Source organism: Podarcis erhardii, assembly GCF_964252035.2.
Source record: "Podarcis erhardii genome assembly, chromosome: 6".
Classification (NCBI taxonomy): Eukaryota; Metazoa; Chordata; class Lepidosauria; order Squamata; family Lacertidae; genus Podarcis; species Podarcis erhardii.
This window is the reverse complement of record NC_138510.1, coordinates 22,930,860-22,949,299: the sequence shown is the minus strand read 5'-3', so window position 1 is coordinate 22,949,299 and position 18,440 is coordinate 22,930,860. Positions and strand designations below refer to the sequence as shown.

General features: G+C 44.0%; 1 protein-coding gene across 1 annotated transcript; it reads right to left on the bottom strand.

Moving 5' to 3' along the window:
• Positions 1-499: 499 nt before the first annotated feature.
• Positions 500-17,256, bottom strand: CCN5 (cellular communication network factor 5). Its single transcript, XM_081868106.1, has 5 exons — positions 17,097-17,256; positions 10,123-10,339; positions 6,906-7,157; positions 4,423-4,625; positions 500-884 (listed from the first exon to the last, which is right to left on the bottom strand). Exons 1-5 carry the CDS (start codon positions 17,142-17,144, stop codon positions 861-863), a joined length of 744 nt encoding a protein of 247 aa, XP_081724232.1. The 5' UTR covers positions 17,145-17,256; the 3' UTR covers positions 500-860.
• Positions 17,257-18,440: the final 1,184 nt, after the last annotated feature.

Sequence of the window (18,440 nt, the reverse complement as noted above, 5' to 3'; positions counted from 1 at the left end):
GTGCAAAGTATGAATGGCATCACAGACATGATGAATACCCTTCAGCAATGTCGAATAGACCTTCCACCTTTGGGAAAACTGTTGATGGTTGGAGCAAAAGGAAGCAGTCCTTCAGACCATCAGTGCCCCTTTCCCTATTCATGTTTACAGAAGCAGAACAGCTGCACGGGGCATCAAAGAATGGCTTGAACTTTACTACAGATGCTCTGTTTCTCTTATACTGCTGTTCTTCCCTTTCTTGTATACCAAATAAGGTCTATTTTCTGCTGTATGTTGCCTGGGGCTTGCCACGAAACATTAGATTTCACTGCGAGTTCCTTGAACGACCCCTGGTCAATTCATTCTCAGCCAGTTCATCATTGCATTTATTCTTTTATTTCTAACAACAACAGCCTGGTTTGAACAATGGTGGCTGCTTCACCCTTCCCTCCCCCAGCTCCCCCATAACTATTCTCCAGTGAAATGATAACATAGAGAAAGAATAACAAGACACGGTTCCTTAGATTACTGTAGCTGCAAAGCATCATTTTTTCCAATGGATGGATTTATAATAGTAGCCACAAGCTGGCATTAAACACATCAGTATTGTACAGTATTAAAACATATGGTCTGGTTTCCCTCACTGAACGATAACATTGTCTAGCATAATTGCAGGGGAATCAAGGGAGAAGACAGATGTCGGCTGCGATGAGGAGCTGCACTTTAGCTTTCTTCCTCTCTCCCAGCTAAAGACGGTCATTTCTTCTCTCTGTTTCTAGGCAGTTATCTCATTATCAAAGAAATGAGAGCATCTTGGACTTGTGACGATCCAGCTGCTAGGATAAGGCCAGTATATCAACTTCTGAATGGAGCGGGCTGGTTTACAAGCGGCTTCCTCTTCCTCTCTGTGGAGGCAATGCACTCAGTGGAATTTTCAACATACTCTGAAAAAGCACAGCTGAATGAGAGGGCCAAACTAGATGTCAAGAGAGGATGGGAGAAAACTCACCAATCTCCGGGTTTCTTTTTAATTGAGAAGCAGCCCTTGGAGGCTGTCGGTTTTAGTGGGGGAGAAGGGGGTGCTTAATATTTTCTCCTCTCGTTGTTTGCCTGATCACATTATCCCTCCCAGAATTGCTTTTCCGGGGCTCTGTATCTGTATCTATTCCCTCACAGAGGAAAGGTGGGCCCTTTTGAGCAGACAGATGGTGGGATATGAATGGGTTGAGATGCTCATTGTGACTGCTATTCTTTTGTTCAAATTGGCAGACTCTCAGATAATAATGATGATGATGTCTTCTGCATAATGTCTAGTTTGGGTATGGTTTTCTTTGGAGTTTATTTTCATGTATCTGGTGCTGATGTTCTTAGGGTATGCTTGCAACGTTCCTTCCCAATTTCCCCTTGTTTATCTCCCTATCTCAGTATCCTATATGTTGGGGGGGGGGGTTGCACCATTTCACTGCTTCCACTGATGATAGATAGATGATAGATAGATGATAGATAGAGATAGATAGATAGATAGATAGATAGATAGATAGATAGATGATAGATAGATAGATATAGATGATAGATAGATAGATAGATGATAGATAGATAGATATAGATGATAGATAGATGATAGATAGATAGATGATAGATAGATAGATAGATATAGATGATAGATAAATAGATGGATAGATAGATATATGATAGATTAGATAAATAGATGATAGATAGATAGATAGATAGATAGATAGATAGATAGATAGATAGATAGATATAGATATAGATAGATGATAGATAGATGATAGATGATGATGATAGATAGATAGATAGATAGATAGATAGATAGATAGGGATAGTTAGAGATAAATAGATAGATAGATAGATAGATAGATAGATAGATAGATGATAGATAGATGATAGATAGATGATAGATGATAGATAGATAGATAGATAGATAGATAGATAGATAGATAGATAGATGATAGATAGATGATAGATATCAGTACCTGCACAAAGGAGCCCTTTAATCAGTATGTATAGGTGAAAATCTGTTGTCTGGACTGATCAATGACTTAAGTGGCGTTGCTGAGCACACTTTTCACTGAAATGTGCTTAATGTAACATGTAGTTTGACCTTGGCTTTAAATCAAACATTTTTTTTCTTCCCAAACTCCATCTGGGTTTGTTTTTCTCAGCTGACACTATGAACACATTTTAGCCTGGGCTGATCCAAACTGAATCAACTTTACAGGAACAGAAAATGCCAAAACCAACTGACAAGAAGACAGGCACAAAATTGAAGTCTCAGATTGCTTGGGAAGGACCCAGGGGGCAGGAAGAGACTTAGGCCACTGTGGGAAGGTGGGGACCTTCCATCCCCACAGCTGCCTCATAAGGGCAAGATCTACTGGGACACGTTGCTGTGCTCTCTAGGGCTTGCCTCATAAGTCAACCTTGTTTCCTTGAATAAAGAGTTAATATCACTGAAGCTGTGTGATTTATTGCTGCCCTACCCCTGATCCCAGCTCCTCACACCAGTCTGATGCTCCTGCCAGCACCCTGACCTACACCAGCCCCGTCCAGGTAAGTTGTAGTGACACTGGCGTTCAGAAGGTGCTCTTGCAGCTCTGTCCCACCACACTGGCTGCTACACATATCTTTGATGTGTGGAAAGCAGTATGAGTGTTTTATTTCCCAGAAAGTGTGCTATCAACTATCAACAGATAGTTGCAAAGTAACCTTTGTTGCAGTCCTTGAAACTTCACACTTCGGAAGCTATAAAGTACGAATTGTTCCTGGTGGAGCCAGAGCCCCTCCTCAATGAAGGAGGAAAACAGCACAGCCCCCCCTCCCCCCAAAACAGGCCAGTTTAAATCTAGCCAGGTAGCTCATTTAGCTCCAGCTGTGTCAATAAATCACACTGCTGCATTTTGGGTCACAGAGGGTCCGTTGCTATTTGGGGATTCAGCCACTTACAGAGCTTGGCAGTCTAATTGCAAGTATTGATTTTGCTGGAACAATTTATATCGGACTTAAAGAGAATGTCTTTCTTAAGATTCTTGGTCCTTTAGCACACAGCTAAGTGGTCCATGGAGAATTTAGGGAGAGTTTAGGTAGAGGTAGGTGACAACGCAAGTCATAGGAATTTGGGGGGCCCTGTGGCAGGTGGGGGAAGATTAAAATGCCTCCTGCCCTGCACTGGAAAACAATATTATAAAGAACTGCCCCCTCCATAATGTCTGGCTAAATGCACTCTATGCCAGATTCCTCCAGATTTCCAGATGTTTTGGACTACAAATCCCATCAGCCCTGTCTACAGCTGATGGGATTTGTAGTCCAAAATGCCCAGCGGACACCAGGCTGGGAAAAGCTGCTCTATGTCCTGATGTCAACGAAATGTGCATTTGCTCAACCCCACCAGGAACATCTAAAGTTGGGGGAGTGAGGGAATGCACATTGTACATAGGTGGTAACAGAGGTGCAAGCAACCCCCTCAGACAAGTTGCGCCCCACCCCCTTCACTGGACACCTGTGGCTAACTTGAAGGAAAGGCACTTTTCATATGCAAATTATAACTGAATCATGATTTGGGCATTAAGAATTAAGGCTGCAATGCTGTGCATGCTGACTTGAAACTTAACTCCATCAAAGCCAGTTGGACTTTCTGTAAAGGGAATCTGTTTGGGGCAGAAGTATTAATTTGAGCATTCTTCCTGTTTTGGGAATCTAACATGTGAGAATAGGTCACACACACACAATGAACTTTCCCCCCTCTGTGCCTTCCCTCCCCAGCAATTCCCCCCTCCCCCCGGTTCTGCCACTGTAATAGGGAAAACTGAATGGGGCTGTTACAGAAGGAAAGGATGGGAAATCAACACAGGGCAGCCCTAGGCGCTTAGCCTGTGAGTGGATCCTAGAATCCTAGAATGGTTGAATTGGAAGGGACCATGAGAGTCAGCTGTCCCAAACCCACTGCAATGCAGGAATCCTTTTGCCCAACTTGGGGTTTGAGCCCACAACCCAGAAATCAAGAGTCTCATGCTCTTCAGATTAAGCTACCCATCTGGGCTTGCTTCTCAAATATGTATTTCCCACAACTATACCAAAAAGCTGGCTTGCTGGGCTGCTCATTCACATACAGACTTTTCTCCATTATGTCCCTCAGCAAGCCATGGTCTTCCAGCCAGGCTTCACACTCACAAATGTCCTTCACCCCATCAAAGGACCTCCTCCTTTGTCTTTGCCCTCACTTGCTTGTTGACCAGCCCCTTCTTCCTGCCCTTTAGTTCTGTATCCTCGTTTGCTCTGTCTCCAAAGCAAGGAATTCTCTGTGACAGTAACCACATTAGCTACCTGACATATGCCTGCCATGTGGTGGGGATTCCCTCCTTTAAAAAAGCAACTTCAGCCCTGGTGGAGATTTCTGGTATTTTTTTCCACAGACCCATCACTTACCATGCTGGCTATTCCCGTCAGACCCTGGCAGGATCTGAGGAGGCATAAGCGTCTTTGGGTCTCGAGCCTGCAGTACTGATTCTGGTTAGATACTCGCGTGGCAATCCCTACGCCACAGGTGGCAGAACAGGCGGACCATTCAGTGCTCCACTGTTCACATGCATAGGGGATCAATATCGACGCTGTCCCAGGTAGTCTTTGTGCTGAGCAGGGAATGAAAGAAAGAAGCTTCATTAAAATGGATGCTCATAAATTTCATGGTAACAACCTCCAGAGGGATAGCTTTCTTAGTTTTGTAGCAAAAAATGGGAAGGATTTTTTGGGATTTGAAAAATTCACAGGTTTGGCTGAGGCAGCCAGCCAAATGGGCAGGATATAAATAATAAAATTATTATTATTATTATTATTATTATTATTATTATTATTATTATTATTACTGCTGTGGCCTAAGCTTTTGTGAATTAGGACCTCCTCCAGACTGGGGGTGGGTTGTTGTTGTTGTTGTTTTTAGGTGTATTCTGTAACATGTCATGGATGCAATAACAACATATTTGTGGTTCACTAATGACAGTGTACTGGAAGAAGCAAAGATCACCAGTGTTGAAGCGATCATTTTTCAACATCAACTTCGTTGGATTGGTCATGTTGTGTGGATGCCTGATTATCGTCTTCCAAAGCAACTACGCTGTTCCAAACTTAAAAATGGAAAGCATAATGCCAGTGGTCAACAAAAGAGGTTTAAAGACTCTCTCAAGGCAAATCTAAATAAATGTAGTATAAACACCAACAACTGGGAAACACTGGCCTGTGAGCACTCCAATAGCCTTTACCAAAGGTGCCATGCACTTTGAAGATGCTCGAACTCAGGATGGAAGGGAGAAATGTGCTAAGAGGAAGGCATGCTTGGCAAACCCACACCATGATCAACTCCTGCCCAGAAATCTATGTCCCCACTGTGGAACGACATGTGGATCCAGAATTGGCCTCCACAGTCACTTACGGACTCACTGTTAAAACAGTGTTTATGGAAGACAATCTTACTCGGCTACGAGTGATCGCCAAAGAAGAAAGATTTGTGGTGGATTTATATTGGACTGTCCACATAGCATTCTGATTTATTAGTAGTTCTACAGTGTTTCCCCAATGTTTTTGTTTTTGGTTTTGGAGTTTTAATGCTCAACTGTGTTGTGCCAATAGCTCAACATATTGAGAGCAGCAACACAACAATGTTTACATTTGGGAAAGAAACAAGCATAAGGAGGAAGCTTGTGAGGTCTTTTTTTTATAATTGTCAATAGAAATCACCCACTCCCAGAAAAAAAAAAAACAAGTTCTTTCAGGCTTCCTTTTCACAGAAGAGGAGGAGGAGAGAGTTATAGGAAAGTGAATCTGAAGAAGAGGGCATGGCTTGCCCCTAATGAGTCCTGCCAGTGCAAAGGCTTCTGCTTGCTCAATGGAGGTTTCCCACCTTTCCTCCTCTTGTGCCCCCAGAAATTGGCTTGGGATTTCTGTGCCAAGAGAAGCCTCAGAACAGTGTGTGGGGTGAGGACAGGGGGGATTATTCCATCTGGTAAACCGCAATGCTTGCACTGAAAAAATGTTCACCAAGTGCAAGGTTGAATTCCACCCAGGGATTCCTGAAATAGCTCCTTGGTTCCATTCTTAGCAAGGTCTTCCGAAGGAGGAATCTGCACATGATTTGTCCAGTGAACTTTCAGTTCCAGCAAGGGCCAATCATCTAACTCCAGTTGAGGATCTAAGATGCACAACCTCTGAAGCAAATGCTTTAAGGCCTAGACCAGCAGCACCTGAACAGCAGACTGTGCAGGTACATACAAGTCACCTGGCCACAGTCTTACCCACAATGGGGATATGCGTTGTGCTTGTTTAAATTACAGCGATTACTTCTAAATCTGCAATATAAATCAGCACATGCATATTCCAGGAAACTCTAGGGCAGGGGTAGGCAAACTAAGGCCCGGGGGCCGGATCCAGCCCAATCACCTTCTAAATCTGGCCCGCAGACGGTCTGGGAATCAGCATGTTTTTACATGAGTAGAATGTGTCCTTTTATTTAAAATGCATCTCTGTGTTATTTGTGGGGCCTGCCAGGTGTTTTTACATGACTAGAATGAGTGCTTTTATTTAAAATGCATCTCTGGGTTATTTGTGGGGCATAGGAATTCGTTCTTTCCCCCCAAAAATATAGTCCAGCCTCCCACATGGTCTGAGGGATGGTGGACTGGCCCATGGCTGAAAAAGGTTGATGACCCCTGCTCTAGAGCCTCCTTTTAGGCAATGCCTTTCCTCTTTTTTTGACAATGTCTAAGTAGCCACCCTTGCAAGCCCCTTCTTTCACCTGCATGCAACACCTTTTCAGCTTTGGCTACCAGGCTAGTGCTTAAATGCAAGGCTGGTTTGGGCCGTAACTTCAACAACAAAGTGACGACCGAAAAGGTGGGCCATGACCTGTTGAGTTTTACCTGCCATGGTATCCGGCAAGATCTGCCTGTCTTGTCTTTCACAAATCCATTCCTGGCAGCACTTTCCTGGGATCTCCACACGCCTTGGATGGGGGCAATCTGGAGTGGGGAGGCGAACATCCTCACTGCAGAGGGGGACACATGTGAAACCTCCTCCTGAGCAGCGGCACTGGAGCTTACAGCTTGGCTGGAACACTTCCCCATCCTGATAGATCTTCCCATTCACTTCACAGCTGTCGTCGTCGTCCTCATCTGTAGTCCACATTCAGAGCAGCCAGAAACAATGGGAGAAATCAAATGTAGGCATTCAGTCTATAACAGAGCTACCACGTAATATGATCAGCAATGGAATATGGTACCTCCACATTCTGAAACTGAAATTGGCTCTGCATTGTTGTTTTTAGGAAAGGGAATTTCTCCACTGAATTCCCCACATAGGTATCAGGAATTAGGGTCAGAAACCCAGTACATTTGTGCCTAAAAGCCAAAAACTAAAAAATTTATTTAAAACTTAACATTTTGGGCCAAAAGACTAGTTATAAGACTGATGAATCCATGTATCTTCTTCCACTGCAAGAACAGGTGAGAGGTACATTGTTCCTAATGATTATAAGAAATATTTTTGTGTCAGAGATTCTCCTACTGATGCAACTCCACAAACCAGAAGGTTGGCTATACAATATAAGGTGGAGTGAAAAGCAGTTGCACAATCAGGCCTTGTGTTGGCCTTCAATCTGGATTTTCTGCTGTGGCACAGTCTTCCATGGAAAAGCTCAGAAACCAAGAAATCCATTGGCAACATTCCAAAGTGGGAATGGGAAGTGAAATCTGAACTATTTCAGATCAGGTTATTTGAAGAATCCTTTGCACTCATATGAACAGGGCCAGCCCAAAACAATTTACATAGAAATCTGTACTATACTGTGTCAGACCATTGGTCTATCAAAGATGTCCAGCCTGTCACAATTTTCAGGTGGGATTCAGCCATACACCTGCAAATTCATGTTGCACAATTAAATCTGATTTGGAGCTGTTGCACAACAAATCTGCTTCCTCAAAAGATCTGATTGTTTGCAATAGGGAAAGTGGCAGGGAAAGTCAGTGGAAAGTCTGGGACAACTCTTGCTTTGATGAGACATCATCTAATCTTGTGGCAAACAAATCAGGATGGATGCCCAATAAACAGGTCATTTGGAAGGGTGGAAGCTCAGGATTATCTACACCAGTGGTTCCCAAATTTACCCTGCCCAGGAGCATTTGAAAATTGCAAATCATATTGGTGGACAATAAAACAATATGAATATTTATTGCTGATATGGAACAAACCACCCAAAATGAAGCTCGAAAGAAGGTTCACAAACCACATTTTTTGGAACCCCTGATTTCTCCTAACTGGCAGTGACAAGCACAGCCTTGTTTCCTGCTAGGATGAAGGTCTATAGTTCAGTGACAGAACTTTGCTTTCCATGCAGAGAGTTCCAGATGCAATCCCTGTCATCTCTAGTTAAAAGCAGGAGATGATGTGAAAGACTTCTGTCTGAGATCTTGGGAGTGCCACCTGCTAGGGCTGAAAATACAAGGCTAGCTAGATAAATAGTTTCTGACCCGGCAGTTTCTGATATCCCTGTTTTGTTTAATTGCCTAATGGACTAATACCCAAGCTAAGCCTGACTCCATCCTCAGAGTGTGGGATCCCTACCTTTCCAAGAGTTGGTCACAGTTCTCCTGCTCTTTCTAGAAAGCTTTCAAAAAATGGGAAAGTCACTTTGCTCCAAGTTAGGTCTTGTTATTTTGTCAAAGGCCGATATTTGTTTAACTCACATCCCTGTCAGCTGACCTGAACTCTCCAAGTAGGACAGGAAATCGGGGCATATTTGCTGAGTTTTGTTTGCATTCCTGCCTGCTGCCATGGGAGCTCCAGGGGAAGAATAGAGAAGACACAGTCGTGACATATAACCAAGCCTGCACTGTGTACCAACTTACAGGACTGTCATCACAGCCTCTGATTTATGGCCCTGTGAGAGCATCATCACCCCTTTCTAGTGAAGTGCCCACCAAAGGGTGTGAATGTTTGGAATCGCCAGCGTGGACCAATGCACCATTCGACACAGGATTTTCACGCATGCCAACAGATGCGAGGGCAAAGGGAGAAGATTGGTTCACCGAGTGCTGATGTCACAATGGCCCTTAACCCTTTGGTGAGTGAAATATTCTTCTTTACTAGTACTTCTCAGGATATGGAGCATTTCCTAGTTATGTATGGCACTTTCTGTCTTGCTACGGCTGTTCATAATTATTAGGTATGAGTATAATAGCAGCAGGGTATCTGGAATTTAGGGACGCGGGTGGTGCTGTGGGTTAAACCACAGAGCCTAGGACTTGCCGATCAGAAGGTCAGCGGTTCGAATCCCCGCGATGGGGTGAGCTCCCATTGCTCAGTCCCTGTTCCTGCCAACCTAGCAGTTCGAAAGCACGTCAAAGTGCAAGTAGATAAATAGGTACTGCTCTGGTGGGAAGGTAAACGGCGTTTCTGTGTGCTGCTCTGGTTCGCCAAAAGCAGCTTAGTCATGCTGGCCACATGACCCAGAAGCTGTACGCTGGCTCCCTCGGCCAATAAAGCGAGATGAGCGCTGTAACCCCAGAGTCGACCACGACTGGACCTAATGGTCAGGGGTCCCTTTACCTTTACCTATCTGGAATTTAGATCAGGACCATGGTATAGAGGAACAAAGTTTTAACCCTTTCCACACAAATTTTCCTGATTAACCCCCGCTCCTGAAAAAGCTACACAACACCTGCATGTCTTGCCCTAAAGGACCAATAGAAACTTCTTGAGAGAGGGGTGTTAACTGAAAAGAATAATGCGAGATTGAAAAATCCACACACTCCAGCGCTGCAGTCCCAGTTCAAATTCCTCTCCCTGCTACCCTGTAATTCCCACAGTTACTATTAACACTTTTAAAACACAAGAGATTCATGAATGATGGCTAGCCATGTGTACTTTGGCCCTGACTCACAGATCTAATAAAGATTTTGGAGTGCAACATGCTTTTGGACTCTTGTGTTTCAAGGGCACCCCGCAGGTTTCCTAATCTTTTCAGGCATTCTTTCCGTATGCATTAGACATTTCTGGCTTTGCCCCGTTCGAGGGAGCCAGTTCCATCCCGCTAAATGACAAAGGGGCTCCTGCAAAGAGAGGCAAGAAGAAATAGCTCACAATTGCAGGTTCCTCCTCTCCCCATCAGGGCAGCGCTGTAATCGCAGACAAGTCCTTGGCTCCGATCGCAGACGTGTAGATAGCTGCAGGGCTCTCCCAGTCTGCGGGCACATATGTTGCAGCAGCCGCAGCCGTCCAGAACTAAGGAGGAGCCTGGTGGACAACGTGGAGGGATCCATGGGCAGTAGCATGGAGTCTGGCAAAGCTGTGCATACACCTGCAGAGAGAGAGAGAGAGTGCAAGAATATAGGGACATGGCAAAATGAGCAGCTGAATAATAATAAGTTTTTTAAAAGGATATAGTGACACTGAATGCCTTTCGTTTGTTGGTACACAAACCATGGCTACTAGCAGCATTCCCCTGAATACCAGTTACTGGGAATCGCAGGTGGAGAGAGGGCTGTTGTGCTCAAGTCTTGCATGTCATAGAATCATAGAATTGAAGAGTTAGAAGGGATCCCATGGGTCACCTAGTCCAACCCCCTGCAATGCAGGAATCTCAGCTAAAACATCCATGACAGATGGCCATCCAACCTCTGCTTAAATAAACATGTGAGATGTAATCCACTGGGAGCAGTCAAATACAACATTCCTTGTTTCGCTAGAGTGGACATGCAAGAGAATGTTTGATCCAGCCAGTCGAAACTTCCTGTTCCTCCTGGCCTAGAGCATCCTTCTTTGCATGTGACTAGTGGGTGGGCATGACCTTTCCAGACCTGGTAAAAGGACAAGGCATGCTGCCACTCTCCTTTCCCATCTTCCTTTCATCCTGCAAACTGCTGGACTGCTAGCCTGCAGTCACTAGGTAAATCTCCCTTATGGGGTAAACCTGTTTGTATATATTTCAAACTTGAAGCCTAAAGCCTGCCTTCAGGGATCACACTGTGCTCTGCCTGATTATGAGTAAACTTTCTTTTTGTTACTTATGAATAAGACTGTGGTGTCTATATTCTTTTAGGAGGGATTCAAGGGGTCTTACCAGAAAAACATTAGAACACATTTCGATCTGGACAAGCCAGATTGAATTGCGTATTGTCTTAAGAAACTCACACGAGTTTGCAACAAGTTTTCTGCTGTGTAAAGGGGAATGCACTCTGCTAAGTGAAGGAACTTGCTAGCGCAAGTTAGGAAGGATATCAATAAACAATATATCCTCTCCTGCCACCCTGAACATCCCCACAAAAAAACCTCCAAGGAAGGAGAGTCCACAACCTCCTGTGGGAGTCTGTTCCACTGTTGAAGAAGCTCTTACTGCCAGGAAGTTTTTCCTGATGTTTAGTTGGAATCTCCTTTGTGGACTTCCCATAGGCATCTCACCACAGTGAGAGCAACATGCTGGCTAAGTGGCCCTTTGGCCCACTCCAGCAGGTCTCTTCTGATGTCCCTACACATTTGGGGCACAATTCACCAAGACACTCTGCTTTATAATCCCTCTCCACCTAAAATGGATGGGGTCAGCTGAGGAGCACAATAGGCCTCCCTCCAAGCAGAGCCCTAACTACTGATTTGGCACAAAGTGTTCTTTGTGTGACTGACTCCTCCAAGTAGTTGAACCCCTCCAAAGATCAATCAAAGCTAAGGATACGTAGCAGTTAATAGGATAGGGAGTCTCACAAACAGTAATACCAGGAGAATCATGTGACTGAAGCTCACTTCTGTATTGATGGTCAACTTTGATTTATGGTCAACTTTGATTTTGACATTGGCTTTATTGCGTTTTCATTACTGACCACTGACTGAATAAGTAAGCACCTTAACATGGGATGAATATCCTTAGATGTATGCGTAAGTTTCTGTTTAATAATAATAATAAATATATTTATGCCCTGCGCTCCCCAGCCAGGACCGGGCTCAGGGCGGCTAACGTCAAAGTAATGTTGTTGTTGTTGTTTAGTCGTTTAGTTGTGTCCGACTCTTTGTGACCCCATGGACCAGAGCACGCCAGGCACTCCTGTCTTCCACTGTCTCCTGCAGTTTGGTCAGACTCATGTTTGTAGCTTCGAGAACACTGTCCAACCATCTCGTCCTCTGTCGTCCCCTTCTTCTTGTGCCCTCAATCTTTCCCAACATCAGGGTATTTTCCAGGGAGTCTTCTCTTCTCATGAGGTGGCCAAAGTATTGGAGCCTCAGCTTCACGATCTGTCCTTCCAGTGAGCACTCAGGGCTGATTTCCTTAAGAATGGATGCGTTTAATCTTCTTGCAGTCCATGGGACTCTCAAGAGTCTCCTCCAGCACCATAATTCAAAAGCATCAATTCTTCGGCAATCAGCCTTCTTTATGGTCCAGCTCTCACTTCCATACATCACTACTGGGAAAACCATGGCTTTAACGATACGGACCTTTGTTGGCAAGGTGATGTCTCTGCTTTTTGTGATGCTGTCTAGGTTTGCCATCGCCTTTCTCTCAAGGAGCAGGCGTCTTTTAATTTTGTGACTGCTGTCACCATCTGCAGTGATCATGGAGCCCAAGAAAGTAAAATCTCTCACTGCCTCCATTTCTTCCCCTTCTATTTGCCAGGAGGTGATGGGCCCAGTGGCCATGATCTTCGTTTTTTTGATGTTGAGCTTCAGACCATATTTTGCGCTCTCCTCTTTCACCCTCATTCTTTAATTCCTCCTCACTTTCTGCCATCAAGGTTGTGTCATCTGCATATCTGAGGTTGTTGATATTTCTTCCGGCAATCTTAATTCCGGCTTGGGATTCATCCAGCCCAGCCTTTCGCATGATAAATTCTGCATATAAGTTAAATAAGCAGGGAGACAATATACAGCCTTGTCGTACTCCTTTCCCAATTTTGAACCAATCAGTTGTTCCATATCCAGTTCTAACTGTAGCTTCTTGTCCCACATAGAGATTTCTCAGGAGACAGATGAGGTGATCAGGCACTCCCATTTCTTTAAGAACTTGCCATAGTTTGCTGTGGTCGACACAGTCAAAGGCTTTTGCATAGTCAATGAAGTAAAAGTAGATGTCTTTCTGGAACTCTCTAGCTTTCTCCATAATCCAGCGCATGTTTGCAATTTGGTCTCTGGTTCCTCTGCCTCTTCTAAATCCAGCTTGCACTTCTGGGAGTTCTCGGTCCATATACTGCTTGAGCCTTCCTTGTAGAATTTTAAGCATGACCTTGCTAGCTTGTGAAATGAGTGCAATTGTGCGGTAGTTGGAGCATTCTTTGGCACTGCCCTTCTTTGGGATTGGGATGTAGACTGATCTTCTCCAATCCTCTGGCCACTGCTGAGTTTTCCAAACTTGCTGGCATATTGAGTGTAGCACCTTAATTTAGTATCAATCGAACAAGTATCCAATTGAGTGTCCTCTGGCATAACTCATAACAAAGGCTGGAAAATTATGTGCCTTTGTAAAGTTGTTACATCAATAATGAGAGAAGCAAGATAAATAAATAGTTTTCTGCATCTTCCTAGCTTCTAAAATACATTGAAAGGGTGTGTTCCAAATTGACAGACTGCAACACAACATTTTGGTGATGTGTCGCTAGCTTATGTTTTTGGGCTAGTCTCTAAACCAGTGGTGAATCCAGATTTGATTTTTTTTTTTACTACAAATCCCATCAGCCCCAGCCATCATTGCCAATGGGCAAAGATTATGGGAGTTGTAGTCCAAAACACGTAGAGGGAAGCATGTTGACTACCCCTGATCTAAACTAGCACAGAGTTTAGTACAGTAGTACCTCTGGTTGTGAACTTAATTCGTTCCAGAGGTCTGTTCTTAACCTGAAACCGTTCTTAACCTGAGGTATCACTTTAGCGGAGTCTGTAACCTGAAGTGTTTGTAACCCGAGGTACCACTGTATCTGTATTTCATTCAGCTTCATTAGGCGAAGGCTCACAGCCTTTGATAAGGATTCTCCTAGTCCATGTCAAGGAGGAAGATTAAAATCTGGAGACTGGGCTGTACATAAGGAGACAGGGCACCATTAATATGCCTGAACACAACACAGGGTCTTTTTATGGTTACTACTCTAATTACATATAGGCCACGTTTGGACTTCATGGTAGCCCACATATCATTTTGTGTCAGGCTTCAGAGGCACTGCTTTCTCCCCCCCTTGGCCATAGATAAGCAGTACAAAGAGAAAGCAGTCTCTTACCAGTAACGGAAATGTTTAATGAATGCAGCAAAAGAACAAGTGACCCTTCTCAGAGTGCAGGTGCTCCCAGTTAAGGTTCCACCGACTTCCCTCTAGTCACTACCATCCTCTTGTCTCCTAGTTACCTGATCTTTCAACCTTTAGCCTTTTGCGAAGCCATCTTATCTAATCTCCTAGCCTTGGCACTGAGAGGCTGCACATCTTCCAATGAGAGAGAGTTTGCTAGCTCACTCTCTTCCCGTTGTTGTTCTTCTTCTTGCTGTTCACTTCCCAGTTCTGCCCAACTGTTGTCCTCCAAACTGTGCCCCTCATCAAACCATTGTTCCAAATCAACACTACTCCACTGCTCCTGTGGAGTTTCAGGATCCTGGCCATTCCTCATCAGAGTTGTACTCCTCAGGCTGATCTGTATTGCTCCAAACCATGATGATTGGCTACAGTTTGTTCTTGGCTTACCAATCTTGGTTTCTTAGTACAAAACAAAACCATGTACAAAACAAACCATGATCCTTGTTTTAGATGTAACACTAAATGGTTTGTCAAGACTGAAAAAGCACTGTAGTTAAATCAAGCATGGTGTTTTCAGACTAACAGTGTTCTATAATATCATATTTTCTATAAAAAAATAACATCTCTGTGCAGAGCACAGATCTCAAGTGCAGACGATTTCTTGTGATTTACAATTGCACACACAATAAGCCATATCTTCCCAGTACATGTACCTCATACACAGATGCAAGCATTTTTATTTATTCATAGCAACTTCACCCCGCTCTTCATACACAAAGACTCCGGAGTGGCTTATATACAATCATTTAATGGATTACCAACTAAAAGACATGGCACAGAAGGGGAAAGGAAAGATGATAAAAGCCAACTCAGGCTAGATTCAGGAACACGTGGGCTCAAATCCCCATTCAACAAAGAAGCTCACTGGTTAACCTTGGGCCAATCACTTAGTCTACTATACTCAGCTTAGTCTACTTCACAGGAGGCAAACAACTTCCCTGAGCTCAGCAAAGCAAGGAAGGGATAAAAACGTAATGAATGAGCAAATGAACTAATTGACACGTGAGTAAGGCCTTGAGGTAAAAAGAGAGGCAGTGGACATGTTAAAGCAGGGGTCAGTAACCTTCTTCAGCCATGGGCCGGTCCACCATCCCTCAGAGCATGTGGTGGGCCGGACTATATTTTTTGAGGGGAAATGAACAAATTCCTATGCCCCACAAATAACCTAGAGATGCATTTTAGATAAAAGCACACATTCTACTCAAGTAAAAACACCAGGCAAGCCCCACAAATAACCCAGAGATGCATTTTAAAGAAAAGGACACATTCTACTCATGTAAAAACACGCCGATTCCTGGACCAGCCGTGAGCCGGATTGAGCCGCATCCGGCCTCCAGGCCTTAGGTTGCCTACCCCTGCATTAAAGCAAACAGGGAAGGGAAGTGGTGAATCAAGACCCCCCCCCCCAAAAAAAGCAATGTGTTAAGTATGGATACAGCCTGCCACACTCCTTCCTTTCCAATGAAGTGAGAAAGGGACTAGTGTCTATGGTAACTCACACTTGCGCTACTCAGTAGACAGGGGTCAAAGATTATAAGAGAACCTGCCTTCTTAAGAATCTGCTCAAGAGCTTCTTTGTCAGTGAGCTTCTTTGTCAGTGTTTCTTCTTTATGGTGATATACTTGCATTCGAAAGAAAATAATGTCATTGTGATGCTAATATGTTCAGCATCTCTAGCAGTGTAACTCATCAAATGATGCCCTTTCATCTCCCTCACAGAATTTGGAAACAAAACCTACCTAGAGTCACTCACTGGAGTGCTATCTGAATAATCTAAAAATTGATCAATTGTGCTGCCCCTGACATTGAGTCATACCAAGAGTGTGCAGTAAGGAAAAGCAAACCACACCTTTCTATTTCCTAGGATAATATGACCAAACGGGGATTGATGTCATTGGGATATAATGCACAGCTTCTTATAGCTGTTGAGGTATAGTATTTGTTTTCATAGGCTTGCTTCTCTCCACTACAGGCTATTCTTGGATGTAGATATGCTGAATATCTGCTTTGATCTGATTAATTTTACCTCCCCTAGGCTTTATATTCTGGTTTGCTCTGTCCTTAATTAACACCCGATTATATTTTCACACAGGTATCCAGTCCATGTGTTACATATTTTTAAAGACAGGCAACTGCAACGATCTCAGCATTTATAGTGTGTTTCCAAAATCTGAAACTGAAGCAGTATTCTAAAACCACTGGAAAACTCCCAAGTGATTAAATTGTTCTCGTGTGTTTGTGTGTGTGTGTGTGTGTGTGTGTGTGTGTGCATGTTAAATGAACAATGTTGTTCATCTTGTGCAATCCTGCAGGAGGCATCAGCTATACATGTGCTTCTCTGTATTTCCCGGAGCAAAAGTTGGACAACAATTGAGCAATATTGAAAAATAATGCCAGCTGCTTGGCTTTGTGCCTCTTGAGGTTGTAAAACAGAGAACTGAGTGTGCAGAAGAAAACTTTTTAATTGATTACTATGCAGGCTCCTCAGCTAGCATAAGCACATGACTTTGGTACCGGCACAAAATTAATGAAGTAGATCCAAATACAGTGATTTAAAATATGGGAACCGTGGTGCTAAAGGATAAAAGTTGGCCTTTCAGCATTTATTCACAACAGCACATTTGCACAGATGTGACACTTCAGCATGCACATTAAAAAGACACATTAGTGTTTGAAGACATCCTTTAATTATTCCAGTTGCCAAACTGAAGTTGCTTGATTATAAATTGTTTTGTAAGTGGGGAAGTGGGGGGGAAAGATCCTTGCTATCTAAACAAACATTCCCAGCTTCCTTACCTTGGAAAGGAGACAAAGGAAGGAGATCAAGAGAAGCTGGAGTTTCATTCTGACACTTCAGCACATCCCTCCCCAGGCAGTTTGGAGACAGCAGCGTGTCTGAAGTTTTTAAAGTCTGCGAGTAAAGCCCTGCAAGTGTTTATACTCTTCCCTGCTCTGATGTCACTCCTAGGCTCCAGTATAAACACGAGTAGGTTTGGACAAGCGTCAAGTTGTTTCTTTTTCTTTTTCTCCCCCCACATTCCAGTTAACATTTCCATTCACCTCAAGGTGAGAACATGCAACCCATTCACAAAGCACAGAAGGGAAGTTTCGCTGTGCTGGTTGCAGAGAAGCAGAACAGAGGGGGAAGCAGCAAAGGTATCAACAGTAAGTGTATCTTTTAATGGGAGAGCTTCTCTCGCTGTGTATTTGTGTGCTCTCAGCAACATGCCTGCTCCACAGAGATCTTTGAGGAGCAGAGGTTCTGTGTATTGTGGAAGCCTGCACACTTTGAGCACCTTTGCACCCAAGTGAAAGCTTGCAAGGAAGGTTGAATAATAGGCAAACTAATAATAATAGGCAAACTAATAATAATAGGCAAACTAATAGGCAAACTTAATAGGCAAGCTTGCAAGCTTAATAGGCAAGCTTGCAAGGGAGGTTGAATAATAGGCAAACTAATAATAATAGGCAAACTAATAGGCAAACTTAATAGGCAAGCTTGCAAGCTTAATAGGCAAGCTTGCAAGGGAGGTTGAATAATAGGCAAACTAATAGGCAAACTAAGGCCTGGGAGCCGGATCCGGCCCAATCACCTTCTAAATCTGGCCCACGGATGGTCTGGGAACCAGTGTGTTTTTACATGAGTAGAATGTGTCCTTTTCTTTAAAATGCATCTCTGGGTTATTTGTGGGGGATATGAATTCATTCATTCCCCCCCCAAAAAAATATAGTCCAGCCCCCCACAAGGTCTGAGGGACAGTGGACCGGCCCCCTGCTGAAAAAGTTCGCTGACCCCTGGATAATAGCAACTGACCACTGCCAATGACTGTAGACCCAGACCAGGGAAGGGAACATTAGAGGCACCAGGGGCAGCTAAGGCAGTGCCGATGCAGGTAATGCTGCTGAATGGCCAGCAGCGCCCAGGTCAGATATATCATGCCAGATTGGGAGCTCAAGGGTATGCAGCCGTACCTGCACCCACTGGTGCACAGAGCCCCATTCCAGTGGTGTAGCATGGGGGCAAGGGAGCAATGGCTCCAGGTGCAAATTTCTGAAGAGGTGCAACCAGGCACTCCCATGATGGGGTCCCTCATCAAGGCAAGATCTGTGGGGAGATAAGTGCCTCTTTCTGCTCCCAGC

What these genes read in the sequence shown, in the direction of transcription:
- CCN5 (XM_081868106.1), bottom strand. Translation starts at nt 17,144, where the DNA reads ATGAAACTCCAGCTTCTCTTGATCTCCTTCCTTTGTCTCCTTTCCAAG. An exon ending in TCCTTTGTCTCCTTTCCAAG is followed by an intron (nt 10,340 to 17,096) that starts GTAAGGAAGCTG and finishes CTCTCTCTGCAG; the next exon opens with GTGTATGCACAGCTTTGCCA. An exon ending in CTTGCCGGATACCATGGCAG is followed by an intron (nt 4,626 to 6,905) that starts GTAAAACTCAAC and finishes TTCCCTGCTCAG; the next exon opens with CACAAAGACTACCTGGGACA.